Below are 19,557 nucleotides of genomic sequence, written 5' to 3' on the forward strand. Positions count from 1 at the left end.
TTTTTTCTAGGCATACAATTATATAGTATGCAAATAACTGTATTTTACTTCCTTCATCCTTATTAAATAGTGTACTTGTATCTCACATCTAATTGGATTGGTATGTATAGTGTTGAGTTTTTCCTAAGCTTTATGAAAATATGTTTAGGATTTGTAAAGTTTTTTGTTGACCTTGGGGATCTGTGTCTGTGTGTGTGTGTGTGTATAAAATGTTAGAACAACTGGACAAATGGATGTCTACCTCACTCCATATAGTAAGCCAATTCTAGGGCTTCCCTGGTGATCCAGTGGTTAAGAATCCATCTTGCAATGTAAGGGTCACCAGTTCATCCCTGATCCAGGAAGATCCCACCTGCTGCAGAGCAACTAAGGTCACGTGCCACAACTACTGCGCCTGCACTCTGAAGCCTGTGAGCCACAACTATGGAGCCCACATGCAGCAACTCCTGAAGCCCGCACACCCTAGAGCCCGTGCTCCATGACGGGAGAAGCCTCCGCAAGGAGAAGCCTGTGCACTGCAAGTAGAGACAGGCCCTGCTCCCCATAACTAGAGAAACCCTGTGTGCAGCTGTGAAAGCCCAACATAGCCAATACGTAAATAAACATTAGAAGACAAATTCCAAATAGATCAAAGATTTAAATTTATAAATCTAAACCATAAAATGATCAAAATGAAGGAAGAAAATATGATGTATCCTTCCACACTCTCAGGGACATGGATGCTTTCCAGAACACGACACAAAATCTAGAAACCAAAGAGGAATTAGAGTTTAATCGTCACATCACATGTAAAATATTTTAATTAAATTTTGTAATCTGTAGCACAAAACACCATAAACTCAAAATACATACACTGTATACTTTTAAAAGCCCCCACATTCCCAAATTAAATTGTTCATATTGTATCTTAAAAGGTGCTATAGATTAAAAAGGAAAAGAAAATGAAAACATGTACTGTTATTTAAATAGTCACAGAAAGAAAAGAAAATATAGCTCTTGAACATATGCTCATGTAAGTTCACATAAGTTCAGCTTTTCTCATTTTAAGACAAATGCCAATTAAAACAGTAATCTGGCCACTTTTTGCCCCAATCAGATTGAACATACTGGAAATATGATAACACATTATGTGGTGAGAATGTACATGAGCAGGCACTATGTCCCATTGTTGTCAGAAGAATCAATTGGTTCAACCTTCAGAAAGAGTTATTTTGTAATAATACCAAAATTAAAGATTCATGCTTTGCATAGCTAAGTACTAGTGTAGAAATTGATACTATAAATATATTCACATATATGTGAAAGTAGGTGTATAACATATATTAATTGCATCTTTATTTGTAATAACAAAAGATTAAAAACAGGCTGAATACTCGGGAATTGATTGAATAAATTATAGTATGTATAAAAAAAGGAAAACCATGCAGCTGATAAAGAGTTGAATCTGTAAAAACTGATAAGAAATGAACTCTAATAGGTATTTTCAGGGAAAAGTGCAGGGTGCAGAAAATGTGTGAGTATACATATACCTATGTGATTGGCGCATATCTATTACATAGACAGATAACAGTGGTTACATTTTGGATCAGAAATTGATTTTTTGTGAACAAGAAGGAAGAGGAATTTTCCAGTTTCCTTTAATGTTTTGAATTTATGTCATTTATGCATGTATTCTATCAAAAAATTAGTCAGAAATGAAACCATCCATACATTGATGTTATATAATACTTCTCTTAGAAAATGGACCATACTTGTTATCCCTAAACATTTATTTCAAAATAAATAACTGCCAGTATTTTCCTGATTCCTTATGGGAGCAGTAGAATTTTAAGGCAAAATATTCTTTTTCTGTTGATTTAAGTTTACTTGATTTAAATTTTCTTTGCTTCCTGGCCCTAAGCTGAATTTCAGGTAGATTGGTAGGACCTCTGAAAATTTCACTAGTTCACTTCATGGAAAGAGAGCACAAATTTAGACTTGTGTACCCAGTAAAGAATCCGCCTGCAGTACGGGGGACCTGGGTTTGATCCCTGGGTTGGGAAGATACCTTGGAGAAGGCATGGCAACCCACTCCAATATTCTTGCCTGGAGAATCCCCATGGACAGAGGAGCCTGGCAGGCTGCAGTCCATGGGGTCTCAAAGAGTGGACTCAACTGAGCAATTAAGCACAGCACACCCCCTTGTTTCCAGTCACCCACCAAAAATATGGTCAAAAACTTCACAGCAATGGGAATCTCCCTCAGTAAAATTTGAAGTTCCTGTAAGACCTCTCAAAAGATATATGGCAGCAATTTTAATATTGCAGTTCATATATATACATCAGAGCTGCAATTGACTATATCATAATTTGCTGACCTTAATGAGTTAATGATCTTCCCTCCTAGCTCAGTTGGTAAAGAATCTCCCTGCAAGGCAGGAGATCTGGGTTCAATTCCTGGGTTGGGAAGATCCCCTGGAGAAGTAAATGGCAACCACTCGAATCTTGCCTGGAGAATCCTATGGACAGAGAAGCCTGGCGGACTAGAGTCCATGGGGTTGCAAGAGTCAGATACGATTTAGCAACTAAACCATGAACCAATGAGTTAATGCTGTGTCCAAATAAAACTTGTGGCCAAATGATAGCTCAGGCTCTGAGAAGTTTTGGCTCAGTATTATCTCTGAAATTTGAGCTGATATTAAATATGCCTTAAAACAATACATTTGGGATTTGGCCTCCAGCATCTGATCAGGTCTGGCAGCTATATAGAGTCAAGAGTTTTGCCTCAGGTCCTTATGTTTTGCACTATAGGATTATAGCATCAGCAAGAATATCATTATTGCCTTTAGTGAAGGAAAATACGTCAGTGTTTGAGCTTGTGGACTGTCTTTTTTCTGATTACTTTTTCCTCTGAAATAAGAGAATTCTGCTGTCTCCTGTACCTACAGTTATCTTCTCCCACCCACAGCGCAATCTACTAATTTCTTTTCAGCCTAGCCTTTCTGCCATTGTTAGTCATCTAATTGTTGTCTGTCTAACCTTAGACTGTCTCTTTCTATATGAATTTAAGTAGGCCGACTGTAGCATGACTGATGCCATGACAGGTCACAGTTCCATTGTCTTTGTCTCAGAATAGATGAAGCCTCAATGGCTATTTGACTGGTCATTAAATCTGGCTGCAGCAAACTGTTCTGACTGGCTTGATTGGGAGCCACTTGTGCGGATTAGACAGTTGCATTTTATATCCTCTCAGAGACAACTCCCTTTCCACTTCATCCTGTTGATGAGTTAACCATGGTCTCTATGGGGCTACATCCTCATCTTCTGGGTGGCTCACAGCGTGAATAGCCCGTTTGGGACAGGGTGGTATTTAGCCAATGTACTTTAGTTAAGGCTATACTTGAATAACTTCCTTAAGTTATGGTACAGTTCCTGCCTCAGCAAAGCATAAGGATTGGATTAATAAACATGGGACATTTATAACAAAAAAGCTGAGACGGAAAGCATGTTTGTTAAGCCAAACTCATAGAAACAGAAAGTGGAATGGTGGTTGCAAGAAGCTGGGGGAGGGGAAAATGGACAGTTAACTATTTATTGACATTAAGTTTCAGTTAGGTAAGATGAATAAGTTCTAGAGAGCTATATGACTTTGTGCCTATAGTTGACAATACTGTCTTGCATATTTAAAAGTTTGCTTTAAGGGTTATGCTAAGGATCTCAAGTTAAATGTTCTAGCTACAAAAAAAAAAAAGAATTTATATTTAATTATTCCATTTGGATTTAATTGGAAATGAACTTTTCAGTCCTCTAGTTTGTATTGCATAACAGGAGGTTGCATATATTAAGATCTTTTAAGCTCCTTAAAATATCTGTATTCTTTCTCTTTAGGACTTCATATGCAGAGTAAATGGTGATTAAAATGTGCAGGATGACAAGATGGAGCAAACAGTGCTTGTACCACCAGGACCTGACAGCTTCAACTTCTTCACCAGAGAATCCCTTGCGGCTATTGAAAGACGCATTGCAGAAGAAAAGGCTAAGAATCCCAAACCAGACAAGAAAGACGATGATGAACATGGCCCAAAGCCAAATAGTGACTTGGAAGCTGGAAAGAACCTTCCTTTTATTTATGGAGACGTCCCTCCAGAGATGGTATCAGAGCCCCTGGAGGACCTGGATCCCTACTATATCAATAAGAAAGTGAGTGTGTTTTATCAGGCATATTTTGCTGCTTATTGCCTTATAGTATACCTTAAACTGTTATAGCACCAACATGCTAAGTTAGCACAAACTCTAAGTATCCTTCTCTTTGGGAAATAGAACATATTTGCATATGCTGTATGCTTATATATGACAGATAAATTGATTAGATCATAACAGATGGAGCTGTCCCAAATGTACACAAAAGATACCTAAAAATAAATGTAAGTCATAGGCAGCTATTTTGACAAATTAAAAACTTCTCCCCAGGGATTGCATTTACTATTTATGAGTTTTCTGTTCTTGAAAATCCTGAAATTGTCACAAGTTATACAGATGTCCAAAATGTTGGTATTAATTTCCCATAGAACAAAATTTGCTAACATGAGGATTTTTTATTTTTACATTATATATAAATATTATGTTATATATAAGTTAAGTTCCTGAAGAAACTTTTTCATTTGGGAAAAAACATTCCTATACAAACTATAGTTTAAACAATTATTTAATCTTTTAGTGGGAATATATTAATATTGGTAAGGATTAACCAAAATGTAGTAATCTTAAAAAACATAAATTTGAGTATTCATGCTTGAAATGAATGTATTAAGTACTTATCCTTTCATTATGACCATGATTTCACCAAGCCAAGAAGAAAAGTATAAAAAAAAGATAAAATAAAATTATTATATTGATTTTAGGTTAAATTTATGGCTTGTTAATTTGCGATATTTTATTATAGTTTTCACCTAAAACAACATATTTGTTAACTCTTGGTGGAAAGGTATAGCACAAAGATTGTAATTAAGCAAATGAAATGTTTTAGTTAAATATGGTCCTTAAAAATGCCCCCAAAACTTTTAGGGATGTTTTTGGTCACTGGCACAATTACGTTAGTTTTTATGAAGTGCAGAAGTTTGGAATTATGGTATGTTAATTCAAGGCAGTTTTGTAAATTGCTCCTCATTGACTACTGCAGCTTTCAGAGGTAGAAACTTCTTATGTTCAGATTTTTTTTTTAACTTTTCAGGATATAGCTGGTTTAAGTATAACAATTTTCCTTTTTAAAACTGATTTGTCCATTTTACAGTAATGGACATTTTCAAATAGACATTTTCAAAATCATTTTCAATAGATTTATTATCTTTTATTTAAATTTGTTTTTTAACATTGTAGTATTAAATCTTAGTAGGTAAGCCACTGTCTGTTTCATAACTGCCATTTAAATTAAGAGAAAAATTACATTTTATCATTCAATCATTCATTTGGAAATTAATATGATATCTGAAAATCTAAAACCCATATTAAGCAGTCTACAAGGGGGTTATTTGTATTTTTTTAAAGTAAAAATGTGATAACATTTTAACTTATTTTAAATTACTCTATTATTGAAGTTATGACTCTGATATGTTCTAGCCAGAAATTCATTGCAATAAAGTATATGACTTTATGTATGACTTTATTTATAACCATTGGACATATCCAAGCTATTTAGAGCTGCTATTATTGTGGGTTAGCAGGCTCCATCCTAAGCAGGCATTTTGCTACCCCTAGACATCCAGTTCCCAGCTTTCCAGTAGAAATAACCGTCTGAAAGTTATTAAAGTCTACCACTTCATCAAACAGGATCCTCAGCTAGGATCCCGGATCCTCTGCCATGTCCTTATCTGTAAAACAATAAACGCATACATAGAGAAAGACCAAATTAATGAGTGTTGACAAGGGTGGCTCTTCTTCAAATAGAAACCAAATCATCCAATCAATCTTTTCCTTTAAATTGAAAAGTTTTTAGATTGATAAAGTTGTCATCTTGAGCAAATGTCCCCAGACAAAGCAGTCCACAATTGGTTTATAATGAATGAGATATAACAAAGGATATAACGACAGATGGAAAACAAAATGATGTAAACCCTTCCAAATAGTTAAAAGAAAGATCTTGAACCTGAGGATGAAAGGCAGACTCTGAAGGAATGATTATTCAGCTAAATTCTTGTGCTGAAGTAACCCTTATAAACTTTGTTAGGTTCACATTCAAACTTGTCTTTACCATACCCTTATCTTCAAATGTACATTATGTGAGGAAGGAAAAACATTTTGACATTTCGGAACAAATCAGTGTGCAAGCAGCACAACCTGATAAGAGAAATATTGTTATCAGAAAGGAGGTTTCCCCAAGTTGAGGCACATCCATTGCTTTCACTTTGAGCTGACATCAACCAAGTCTCCAAATGTAAGTCATTCAACAGAAATACAAATGAAACTTTTTGTAGGACTGAAATCCTTAAAAACTAACATGGCATGCTTGAGTTGTGTGTTTGAAATTTCCTTTTTTTTTTTTTTCATGTTCATGTTTTAAAACTTTCTATAGTTATGTGTACAATCTTTTCTAGTTTTAAATTTTCCTTCATAATTGGATTGTTTCAGGATGGGGAATAGTCTTAAATTCTGAATTTGTTTCCTCTGATTGATGGTAGAATGCTTAGAAAAATAATAACCTTTTAAAAATAATGAATATTTCTTATGATATTTGACCAGTTTCATTTTAGTGGCTTGGGTGTCTGAGGATGGCAGGGTGATCTTCATTAAACAACACAATACACATACACAGTATTCCTGGCATAGATAAAGGGTCTAATGATGGAAGTGTCACTGGGGAAAAAGCTTCCTAGGATGAGATTTCCCATTCTCACCGATATTGGGGATGTGGGTTTTATTGCCTTTGTGGGTTGTAACATACAAATATTAATCAGGCTAGTGATAAGGCTTAACTCAAGTACAATACTTAATGTGTCAGTTGTGTCTATATATCACATCTCTATATTTTCCTTCTTAAAAATGTATAGAATAAAGCAAGCCTTTTATCAGAATGGTTGGAGAGTCTTTGTTGTTTTAGGTTAAAGTGCAGTGGTGCACGTATATGACAAATTTACCTGTAAGGAATAGAAGGACATAAACCACAGCGAAGCTGTCTGTGATCTTCTACAAAGACAATGTCAGTGAGCTTATGGAAATGTCACTGCTGATGGTATATTTTCGGATGGCATATGCCCACATATTTTTATCTCTTTTGCCCCAGTTTAAAATGTACTAATTACATAATGTTCAAAATTTCTGCTGAGGTTGTTAAAATAGTTTAATCCGTGGTCAATGGTATTGTGGCAGTAACTGGAAAATTAGTATCAACAGTCTCATGAACATTCATGGCACATGAAGCATTCCAGACCCTCAGATGTTTTAAGCCTTCAGAAGTCCAAGGTAAGAACTAAGGAATAAATTAACAGCGCTATCAGAAGAGACCCACAGAATTTTCCACACTGTGTTAACTTTGGTTCCATGGTCTTCAGAACATGATTCCAGGTTGGGTTCTTTTTTTTCGTTTATTTACTGTGTGGCAAGGCACATTTTAGCTTGTGAACACACCTTTATTTCCTCATGGGATATTTTTTTCTCCCCCTGCCCCCAGTTTCCTTTCATAGCTTCGGTTGATATTGCACCATTTGGCTATACACTCAAATTCTTCACCCACTCTTTATTATAGAAAATTTCTTCCTTCTCATTTTCTTCTTAAAATTACAGATGACTCATTAGTATCCTTTTGACTGTGACAGTGTACTGGAAATAGAATGAGGTATTTTAGCTGTGCAGTGAAAATGAATGTTTGTTAATTATGGAATGTACAAATGTATCCATTAAAAAATGTACTCTTTACTTGACTGTCTCACCAACCATTTAGAGACAATTTATTCTCCCCTTTTACCAGCTCTTCTAAAAGCCCCTCTTTATTGGGACTGCATGAAAAATCGGACAGGACCTTTTTGATTTTAAATTCATGCCTGGTTTGTCATCACCACAGGAGTTTTTAATTGTTACATGAGGTAGGGAGAGTTATTTGTTTTGGTTTTAAACAAATTGGGATTAGGTAGTTTTTCTTGCAAAAGTAATTTAAAAGAAAATCAGAATAATAGATGGTAAAAGCTCATGATTCCATGAATTCTCATCTTTATGATTTTTCTTTGTATATCATTAGCTCCTCTAAAATTACCAGTCACTCAGGCTCTCCCTCCCTTAGTTTCAGGGCACTATTGTTCATTTTTAGATCTTTCTCCTACCCACCCTTTGTTTCTGCCTTATGTCCCTTCCTTCTTTGTCACCTCCCTGTCTCTGGCTCAGAAATAATCCCAAGTTGATGAGGGTGGTAGTAAATTAATGATTATCATTTATCAAGTACCTGCCATATTAGTAAAACTTCAAATGAAAGTGACCAAACCTCAATGGAAAATAGTTTTTGAAAACAAAGAATCAAACAAATAAATGTGTGTATGGGGTAAATCTGGTCTTACTACCAAAGGATCCAGTACCTAAAACAGTGTCATCAGGACACAGTCCTTGTGCAGTTCTCACCCTGCTTCCACCTAGCCCAGCTGCATTCACAGGCTGATTCTTCCCACAAGGTGGTGAAATAGCCATCCATAGCCCAAAACTAACTTCTACAGCCTAGTAACTCCAAAGAAAAGAACTTATTTTTTCTTCAAAACTTCTCCTGGAATTCATTTTACTAGGTCACATAACCTATTCTGAACCAGTCACGGTAGCCAAGGGTTTGTGATGATCTCATTGGTCAGATCAGGGTCACATGTTGACCAGTGTTGCCAAGGGATGGATCAGCTCCACCCAAGTCCTGTGGCCAGACAGTGAGGCAGCGGTTTTCTGTAAAAGGAAGAGATAGAGACTGTGAAGAAGGTGTGCTAGACAAATAAAAGCCAAGCTCTGTCTATGCTTTAGGAAATGTACAGTTCTTATTTAACCAACATGCTCTTCCAAGATAATTCTTATCTTTATTTTAAAATGATGAAACTGAGGTAAAGTAATTTTCCTAAGATCATAGAGCTATTAAGTAACAGAGACTAGATTTCAAACCAGATCCTTCAGCTTCCATGGCTTATTGCCATGCTACTCTGGATTTGCAGTTGTCACACTATTGAAGAGAAGTCAGTGATGGAATCTAAATAAGCCTGTCTCTCCTCTTCCTGCCTCTCCACACAGGCCACTGTGAAGCTGTCCTCCTCATCTCCTCGGCTGGCAGTATTTCCCAAACCTGACTTGTTGCTTCATACTTCTACTCAATCAGGGCCTGCCTCTATAAAAACTAAAATCTTTGAGACTCAGTGGCTCCCCTGCCTTTATAAAAAACTCAAATCCACTGCCTTTATAAAAACTAAAATCTTTGAGACTCAGTGGCTCCAGATCAGTTCCAAAATTAATTAGAAACTTACACTGATGGAAAAAAAAAAAAAGAAAATTACACTGATTCTAATAGATTGATAATTCTAATAGAGTAATAAGCACATTTTTTTCCAAAGAGGACAGATTCAGGTAACATGAATTATGTGCTTCTGTAAAGAAATGCCATTTAAATTGGGATCTCAAGCATAGAAAGAAGAGAGAAGTCTTCCAGGGGAAGGGGACAGCCTGTAAGAAGACATGTAATATAGCAGGACATAAGTAAAAGGAAAGTAAGATGTGGTTGGGGAGGTGGGCTTGGGGCTAATCAAAGCCCCAAGAGTTTGAAGTTTAAGGGAAAAATAATTCTCTGAAGACTTTGGGTAGAGAAGTGTTCACGTTTTGCTTTTAAGATCAAGTTGGGAGGTCTTTGTAGAGGTCTGGTCTAGATTTTTGACAGTGAAGACAAAGAATATTGGATGAGATCAGAATCCATTTTGGAGACATAAGGCTTAAGTATTAGATGGGAGCAAACGGATGGCATTGTTTTTTGAATATGAAATTTGGGAGGAAAGAAACAGCAACAAAGCTCCAATGTGAAAATTGGCACTGCTTTGTTAAAACACATACATTTTAACAAGTGTTTGTTTGTGTATATATTTGAGTTTGTATACACAAGTGTTTGTTTGTGTATATATTTGAGAACCAGAGATACTTACATTTTTAATCCTTTAATCCTTGTGTTTATATGGCACTTGGAATTCATTAAGGAGATTGACATGTTTTATTTAATTTCTATCCTTTAAACCACCCTGAGGTTAGTAGTATTATAATCTTCTCCATTCAGATGAAGAAATTGACATGGAATAATTTGCCCAAAGTCTTCACACAGCAACATCTGCAATAAAACTGGACCAATTAATCCTTTTCTGTCAATGAAAAATTAACTGAGCATGGACTATGTACCATACCCATATTATAGGCTAAAGATACAGGGATGAGAAATATTTGACCCCTAGATTTTATCAATTTACCAGTGGTTATAATTTTTTCTCTCCGTCTGAGGCAGAGGCAGAAGCATCTGTAACCAGCTGTCGGGAATCCAGTTGGGGACCAATTATGGGGTCATCTCTAGCACTGGCCCCACTGCAACTATTCTACCCAGCTAAACCTTATGGACAAGCAATTTTACAGGCACTTTTCTGGGTACATATTTTTCTCCTTTGCATGAACTTAAAGCAAAAATTAAAAAAAAAAAAAAAAAACCTATGAGGCCTGAGCCTGCAGATGTATTTTTGTTTGTCTTATGCAATACTGTTTAAAATTTTGAATTATTGTCTGAGATTTATAAATCAGAAGATTGCACACACATGTGTAACCCTGCATATTTAGGTTTCTCACACACTATCAGATCTGGCATCACTGATTAACATACCAGAAATTAGCATGTCTCTTGCACTGTCTAGCCCCTGTGGGGTGTTGATTTGTGATCCCTGGCTTCAAGACAATTAAATGAGGGCTGGATATTAAAGCTTGGTGGGCCATGGGCAGGCATCAGTTCACAGATTGTTCCCTAGTTTGGTTATCCCTCATCTAAGCAGAAAAATAGAATGAGATTGGGAGAGAAAACGTTTTTTAAATTATTGCTCACTCACTTTGGAATCAGGTAGAGAAGCTGTGAGAAAGCTTTCCATCCCTCAGTGAGCCAGAAAAGGAGGGAAATCTTGGCCTGAATCCACAGGTTACTAAAAAAAAAGAAAAAAGGCAAAGAAGTAGGTGAGATCATTTAGATAGCTCATAGGGAAAAAAATAGAATTAGATGCCAAGGAATTGGCCCACAGTGAAAGATGTCCCCAGAGATATGTACTAATGGGAATCTCTTGCCTTTCTATGCAATTATTTACACCCAAAGCTCTGAAGCATCTCTTCTCCTGCCATGTGGTTTCATTCTGCCCTTTCTTGCTGGAACCTCTTCTCAGGTCAACAGTTTAGAGTTAGAAAAAGATTGACCCCACTTCTCGCAGAGGATAGAGCCAGGGAATTTCCCTAATTTGAATGCCAGGGTAATATCAAAGTGGGAAGAGAGGTGCATCTTGCTGCCCAACTTAGAAATCTGTTACCACTTTTAGAGCGATGACTTCTTATAAAGAGTGATAGAGTTCCACACTGTCATTACATAGAATTCTATTTCATTAGGAGTTACATAGGCTTTTGAATCTATGTGTAAATATGTATCCTTTCTTTGGAAAAGATGTTCAGAGTTCCAAACAATTGACCTCCAAGCACATTTTTGGATCACAGTATAAGTACAAGTTGAAAATCGCCTCTCTCAATTTTGAGGCTAAAGAATAAATGTAATCGACCGATAGCATATTCTGTGTTTTTCTATTATTCATGGTCATTGCTCACCTTCCTCTGTTATTTCTTTTGCTTTGCCAGTACATTTACTATAAGAGCAGGCAAATTGAATTGGCATCAGTCCTTTTATTTGGCAATTTTTAAATAATGTTTAGATAAACACAAAGCTGGGCCTTAGGTTTAAACTATTTAAGAAGCAAAACACCTAGATTGAAAGAAAAATTAAGATAATGGATGTAATTTTTAAGGGAACTGGGAAACTATTGTTTGTTAAATTCAGTGTTCATCCTGAGGGGAAAAGATAAATCATTTTCTAAAGTCTCAGAGACAAGAAGGATTACTAAATAGTTAACAAGTACAGATTCATAAACAGTAATCCTACCAAACTATTATAACTTAAGTGTTTTCTTATTGACTATGCAGTATATAAAGGGGAAAGATTTTAATGCAGGTGCGTTGCATAAGCATTGATAACAAAAACAGATTCATAGTCCTCCTATTGCAGATCACCCTAGTTATTCATTAAAAGTGCAGAATATTGGACATCACAATCTGACCTACTAAATTAGAATCACACCTCTGAGCTTAGTGCATGAGTGCATGCTAAGTCGCTTCAGTTGTTTCTGATTTGTGCCCCTACAGACTATCGCCTGCTAGGCTCCTCTGTTCATGGGATTTCCCAAGCAGAATACTGGAGTGAGTTGCTATGTCCTTCTCCAAGGCATCTTCCTGACCCAGGGATCGAACTGGTGTCCCTTACATCTCCTGCACTGGGAGCCTGGTTCTTTACCTCTAGTGCCACCTGAGAAGCCCCAAATTTAGTGTATATATTCCCATTTTTCAAAAGAGACACATGAGTCACAGAAAAATTAATAACTTGTCCAGGATCTCAATGCTGGAAGGCAGCACAACCAGATTTTGAGCCAGGCATCCAACTCCAGAGTCCACACTCTTAATAAATACATAAGCTAAAACAAATCCTAAATAATTTTTTTTAAAGAAAAAAGAATAATAATTAAAAAAAAACAAATCCTACTTATATTTTCCTAATGTTGCTTTCTAGACTGTTAAACTTTGATTATCAGGAGTGTTAACCTGCTTGGGTTTTTGTTGTTGTTTTCTTTAAAGCTGGAATGGATTTTTACCTAACAAGGCTTGCTGGAGAGAGTATGACCTGGCAGTACAATGAATGGTTTACGCCTAGGTCGGCGCTGCCCAGTTCAGTGGACAGCATTCATGCGTGGCTGTTGTACTTGAAATGTATTTGACATGTGGCACATTCAGTCTTTGAAGATTTAGAATGGTATAAAAAGAGGATGTAAAAATTATCACAATAATTTTTAATACTGATTTCATCCCCAAATGATAATAATATATAGGATATACCGGGTTAAAGAAAACATTATTCAGATTAATTTCATCTGCTTTTTTTCCCTTATTTTTTAAAATATGGCTATTAGAATGTTTAAAATCACAGATTTGTAGTTCACATAGTATTTCTATTTGGTCAGTCAGTTCAGTTCAGTCGCTCAGTCGTGTCCGACTCTTTGCAACCCCCTGAACCACAGCACGCCAGGCCTCCCTGTCCATCACCAACTCCCAGAGTTTACTCAAACTCATGCCCATTGAGTCAGTGATGCCATCCAGCCATCTCATCCTCTGTCATCCCCTTCTCTTCCTGCCCCCAGTCCCTCTATTTGGTAGCTCTGGTCTAAGTAAACTTTCACTAATACTTGTAGATTTTCTTTTGTCAGTATAGATAGTTGAACATTTACTAGGTTTCAGGCTTCTTGGGGTCATAGCTTACTACTTATTCCAAGTTTCTTGGGGGTCTTTGTTTTCCCTACAAACTTTAGCACAGAACTTTGTGAATATTGTGCTAAACGGTTAACACACATCTTCTGCATTGAAGTGAATTGAATTAGCAATTGGACTGAGAATTAGGTCTAGGCTGCTCTCCAAGTGTCTGAAACACTCATACATATTAACAGCTTAACATACAGGGGCTTAGTAAATGCTACTTGAGTTTGGTAGCTATCCATAGAAGAGATAAGTGACAAGCCTGATCAATACCTAGTAGATGAAGAGTTACATTCCTACAAATGTGCCTCTGAAGTGGCATTTTATATATAACATCTCATTTCTAATTCAGTCAAAATGCTGTCTTGAAACTTGTTCTGAGGCACAGTATTATTCTCAGGTTAAAATGACTTCATGAATTTCCTACAGCCTTGGGCTGTTTAAAAAAAAGAAGAAGTCTGTTTCAAGCGGAATACTACTGTATCACCTTTTCTCCTCCACAATCAATTCTGAAGTTTTTCTTTTCTATTGAAGTGACAATGCAATAAAAATTTTCCTGGGTAGTTATGTTGATGAAATTTTTATTAAACTAACTAGATTTAAAGAATGTTAAGACACTTTCCTCTAGTAAGACATTCAAAAAGTCAACACCAAACTTGTATACTTAGAATGGTTAAAATGGTAAATTTTATATTTGGTGTATTTTACAATAAAAAATTAGGGGCAGGGAGTTAAAAATGTCACTCAGTGGAACAGGTCATAAATCTTGCTTTGCTTAAAGTTGCTTATTTGTTTATACAATTTAAAGTATAGAAACATCTTGCCTGAAAGTGAAAATGTTAGTTACTCAGTCATGTTGAACTCTTTGTGACCCCAGGGACTGTATGGACTGTAGCCTGCCAGGCTCCTCTGTCCATGGAATTCTCCTGGCAAGAATACTGGAGTGGGTTGCCATTTCCTTCTCCATACATATTTGTTTATACAATTTAAAGTACAGAAACTTCTTGCCTACCTTCCCTGCTGTTTTCTTTTTGACCCCTTACCTGTGAAACGAGGGAGGCAGATATCTCTATGTTGGAAAGTTCTAGAGTTACTTGACTACTTGTAAGTAAACAGTATTCCCTTCTTACTCTCATCTCCCTTCAGGACCATCAATACCATTATTTGGGGCAATTTGAGAGTCTTCTGGGGCAAGTAAGCGACTGAGCATGCACACCCAATGCACATCCTTTCGTTAATCCTTAATACTTAGGAACTAAATGTTTGGCTTCTTGGATATGCAAGTAAATATAAAGAGGATGAATACAGATAGATGATGAAATAGATACGAGATTAATTACAAACAGTAGATTTGAAGTTCTAAATGGAACTTACTAACATAAAAATGGTTACAGATTCAAGATTCTCACATTAGGTTTCTCTGTAAGTCAGCTGTTTAAAATGAATCCATAAATACTTCAAGGAAATATTTGTGTAGATTGTATGTAAATATATATGTTTCAACCTGGGAACAACAGTCCTCACAGAAGAAATCCTGAAATGATCCCTTAACGTTGGTCTTATCATCAGCTTCCTAGGAATGCTATTAAGAATGTCTTATCTCTCTATACTGCTGGCAAAAAATTAAAGAACAAGCATTGTTATATAGTAAAACCTCACTAATTTCATTATACATTCTAATTGTAAGCATTTACACACTGTGCACACATTTCTTATGTTAAAAATACATTCTTTGAATTTTGTAAGTAAATAAGTGAAAATATCCTAAAATCAGTAAAAAGTCTCCATCTGTCTTGAACAATTGAGAATTATGTCCTTTTGCCTTTAACTTTTGAGTCAAAGTATTAATTTCTGTATGTGTAAGGACTTTTAAATTGAGAATTGTTTATCAGCATCAGGGGTGCTATGGCGTTCATAGCTTCACCCTGCCGAGTTCTGGCTCTTTTCCATGCCTTTTTGGGCTCGTCTTGGTTCAATTTCAGAGACTTGCTTCTTTTTCTTCTTGGTCTTTAGGGCAGAGGTTCCTTCTCTCTTACACCCTTTCATTTGGCCTCTGCAGCTTTGCGTTTGGCTTCATCATCCCCTTCCTCCCTCTTTTCTACTTCTTCCTTTGTTAGATCTGCTCATGGTTCGGACTGGAGGCTGGCTACACAGCCAGAGTCACGGGTGATCTTTTCTGTGTGTGGTCCCATCTCCTCAGGATGAGCTGGATTGTTATTCTTATCCACTGAGCTACAGTCAGGATCATCTTCATCCCCCTCTCCAAGTTCATGATTTAGCCCCATGTGGACTGTAACTTCTCCAAAATTTGTTGTTGTTGTCTGATCACTAAGTTGTGTTTGACTCTTTGTGACCCCATGGACTGTAGCTCACCAAGCTCCTCTGTCCATGAGATTTCCTAGGCAAGAATACTGGAGTAGGTTGCCATTTCCTCCTCCAGGGATTGAACCTGCATCTCTTGCATTGCAGGCAGATTCTTTACCACTGAGCCACCAGGGAAGCCCTTTCCAAAATTAGGCTTGTAATATTATTTGAAACAAGGGAATACTTATTTTTTAAAAATATATCCTATGTCATGTTTTTACTGGCTCTCCCACTCCCAGCCCATAATATTTCTTCTAGGGTTTACTCAGCATAATTTTGGGGAGAGGAAGCATAGGCAATAGGTTTGCAAGGTGGACCATATCTGGTCCCAAATTAGCTCACTCAGGGCCTTGCTGTGTCCTTGCACATGTGTTCTCCCTAGGGCAAAGGCATTTGCATTGCACAAGTCTGGGCCCTTTTATGATGATATCACAATGTCATTTAGGGACAGGGGCACTGAATGAATCAAGAACTGTAGACACAGGTGATTGCTCCTCCAGTAAGCACATGTGAAACTCTTACCTTCTACAAATGGATATAATGATACAGTTTTCTTTGTATTCTTGACCCATTGTCCATCAAAGATGAAAGTGGAAACGTGGAGCCAAAGTTACATGTACAGCAATGCTTCTCAAACTCTCTGTTGTGAAGATGAGGTGGCTAGTCTATAAAATACAGTAAAATTAATTTTCAGAAAATTGAAAAAACAGGCCCACAAAATACACTCTTCTGTTTTATTATTAGATGCGACAGATGTAAAATTAGTTTGTCAGATTGGCTTACACATTGCTAAATACTTACTGTCAGTGTCATGTTGCAGATCAAGAAAAGGTTGGAGACCAGCACTGGGTGGACCAGGTTCCAAGCTCTCATTTAGGACACTTCTACCCATACCAGCCAGGAAGCGCTAGTTTCAAACAATAACTCAGTAAATATTTTGGAATGATTGCTTGCATTTAGAAAACCCTGAAAATAGAGGGAAAAAGAGTTGAGAAATCTGTGAATACCTGAAGACTAAATGTAAAGAATAAACCCTTGTCAAAGATTCTTACTAGAAAGTAAACATAAGGTTAATGCTTGCTATGTAGTAATGCTGGCTTCCATCTATGCATCTTAGAAGGGGGGTAGAAATTTTGAAAGAATGGGTGAATTTAAAAGATTTGTAGTTCCCTTCCCAAGATGTGTTCTTCATAGAGAAATAGGCTTCCTTTAATCACCCCCAGGCTATTGGGATATATATAAAGGTCCTAAGAAACAATGAGTAAGAATCCTTGATCCAGGGTTGTATGTACGTTGCGGCTTTGTTTGTTGTTGTTTTGTCTACATACTGCTAATCGTGCTCAAATATGGCTACATTTTGGAATGCCAATTCCATTCACATCCATGCATCCTGGATTCTACAGGGTCTTTGAGCTTTTCCTCTATGCTAAGAAAGCACTACATGAAATAGGCAATCAATTGGGACTGGAATTCAATGTGTCAGCTAACTCAGAAATCCAAATACAGAATTTAGTACTCCTAGTCAACAGATACTCTCCAGGGAACTTGGCCTCCAGAAATCAATCATTGGTTTATATCCATCTAACCCAAGAGTGGGTTTATTGGTGGCTGTTTTTATTTCCTCTTATAAACAGAGTGGTTTTTTAATAAGCAGAAATGGTAAAAGAATATTTCAAAAAGTGTTAGTCTTATTGAATGATTTTGCATTCTACAGCATTAATTTTCAAGACAATCAAAATGAGAAAGCTGAAATCACTATAGAAGAACTGCAGTGCCTTAAGGATCTGTAGAATGAAATGTGCATCCTTTTGAGACTTTCCTTTAACTTAGATATTTAAAATACTAAGAAAATAAATAAATTATATTGGCTAACCATCTTACAGACAATAAAACTGCAGTATCAGGTCAAAGGTAAGTGATATCACTGGATATTGTCTCTAGTTAAGAGAGCCTGGAAGAGTTTGTCCTTATGGTGCACATCAAAAAGTTGCAACATTAGAATAACTCATGTTGACAAATAACAGAAGGTAGGTAACAGAGTTTAAATGGTTGATACTTTTATACTTCTATGTTGTGTTCCTATCTTACAGACTTTTATAGTATTGAATAAAGGGAAGGCCATCTTCCGGTTCAGTGCCACCTCTGCCCTGTACATTTTAACTCCCTTCAATCCTCTTAGGAAAATAGCTATTAAGATTTTGGTACATTCATATCCTTTTCAAGTGATCAATATTATCTATTTGTACATAATCTATAAGTGCTTTGTAGCTAAATGTAAGGTTAAGTTGGGAAATGTCCTATTCTGTGGTTTTCATCATTTTCATTTTGTATTTTCTTTTGTCATATAAGCCTTTTCTTAAAATTTATTACTCACATTAATGTTACTGAAATTTACAGTCTTTACTATTATATATACACTATATATATATTTCAGTCTGTCATATATGAAAGTCTGACATATCTCTTTCTAAATTACTTACATGCCTCATCCTACAAATCTAGTGTAAAACAGACTTATTTTTACAATATTGTATAAGGTTTGTGACTTTCTGGAATTTGCATGGAATCCTGATATAATAGAAAAAAACAAAACCTATATCCAGGGCCAAGTATAACCATATCTATAATATAAAGCATTTTAGGGTACTTTAGATTTAACCTTTAAGCATAGTTTCCATTGGAGAAGATCAGGGGGCTTTAGCCAGTATGTAGCTAGTTTTTGAACTTTCCTAATGAAATCTGTGAAGGAAGTACTGGATCGCTGGCTGAATTTCAAATGGAAGTCCTTGAATTATGACTCTGCCATGCAAAACTGATTGCTTAGTAGAGACTCTGGAAGTTAATGAAAGATGCAGGGATTGTATTTCCAAAAGGTCTTCAGGGATTTAGCTTTGTGATTCTCACTGGTGTTAAAAAAGAAAAGGACTCTGCAACTAAATTTATCTGTTCATATTCATTGGCAAAAAGTCGTCACTTCTAATTATGTCTCATTTGACAGCTTTGGCAATAATAAATATAGAATTACTGGTGTAATTATCATCTACTTATACTACTTTATTTTTAGAAAAAAAAGATTCAAAAACTTAAAAATTCATTCTATTTTCGAACTGATAACAAGAGATTCCTTATGGTATAAGTATGGTATTAGTGAATTTCAAAGATTTGAAACATAACTTTTACACGTTCTGAGCTTTTTTACATTTTGAAGGTTTCTTTATCCTAGTTCGTGTTTCTAGTGCCATCGTGTGGTCATTTGATGAAAATTTTCTTTTTCACTTAACGGAAAATTTTTGCTTTGGCTGTAGACTGTTGTTGAACGTTAGATATGAATGCAAGAAATCTGTGTTTTACTCCTTGGTCAAGTTATCTAATTTCTCTAAAGTTTTAGCTTTATTTCTCTGATTTCTAAATTATAGGAATTAAACAGTTATTTTTCAAGGCCCCTTTCAGCTCCATAATTCTATTAGGTCCTAGTCGTTTGTTCCAGCTAACATTTAGATCATATCTACTAACCAGACCTATTCCAATAATTCACACATATTGTCCCACTTAATCTGTACCTCAAACTGATGAGTTCCACATATGATTAGCTCCATTGCATAAAATTCAGTGGAGACACTAGAAAGTTCAGTGGAAC

At 36.2% G+C, this 19,557-nt stretch overlaps 1 protein-coding gene across 6 annotated transcripts in view; it reads left to right on the top strand.

Annotated features, from left to right (window-relative positions):
• Window positions 1-3,914: 3,914 nt before the first annotated feature.
• Window positions 3,915-19,557, top strand: part of SCN1A (sodium voltage-gated channel alpha subunit 1) — an 88,911-nt gene continuing 73,268 nt past the window's right edge. For all 6 annotated transcript variants that reach the window (XM_061135682.1, XM_061135683.1, XM_061135686.1 and 3 more), the window contains exons 1-2: window positions 3,915-4,178; window positions 18,011-18,129. In XM_061135682.1, the coding sequence (XP_060991665.1) occupies window positions 3,915-4,178; window positions 18,011-18,129 (383 nt within the window). The remainder of the gene's footprint in view (window positions 4,179-18,010; window positions 18,130-19,557) is intronic.

The sequence above is a fragment of the Dama dama genome, chromosome 33 (genome assembly GCF_033118175.1).
Source record: "Dama dama isolate Ldn47 chromosome 33, ASM3311817v1, whole genome shotgun sequence".
Classification (NCBI taxonomy): domain Eukaryota; kingdom Metazoa; phylum Chordata; class Mammalia; order Artiodactyla; family Cervidae; genus Dama; species Dama dama.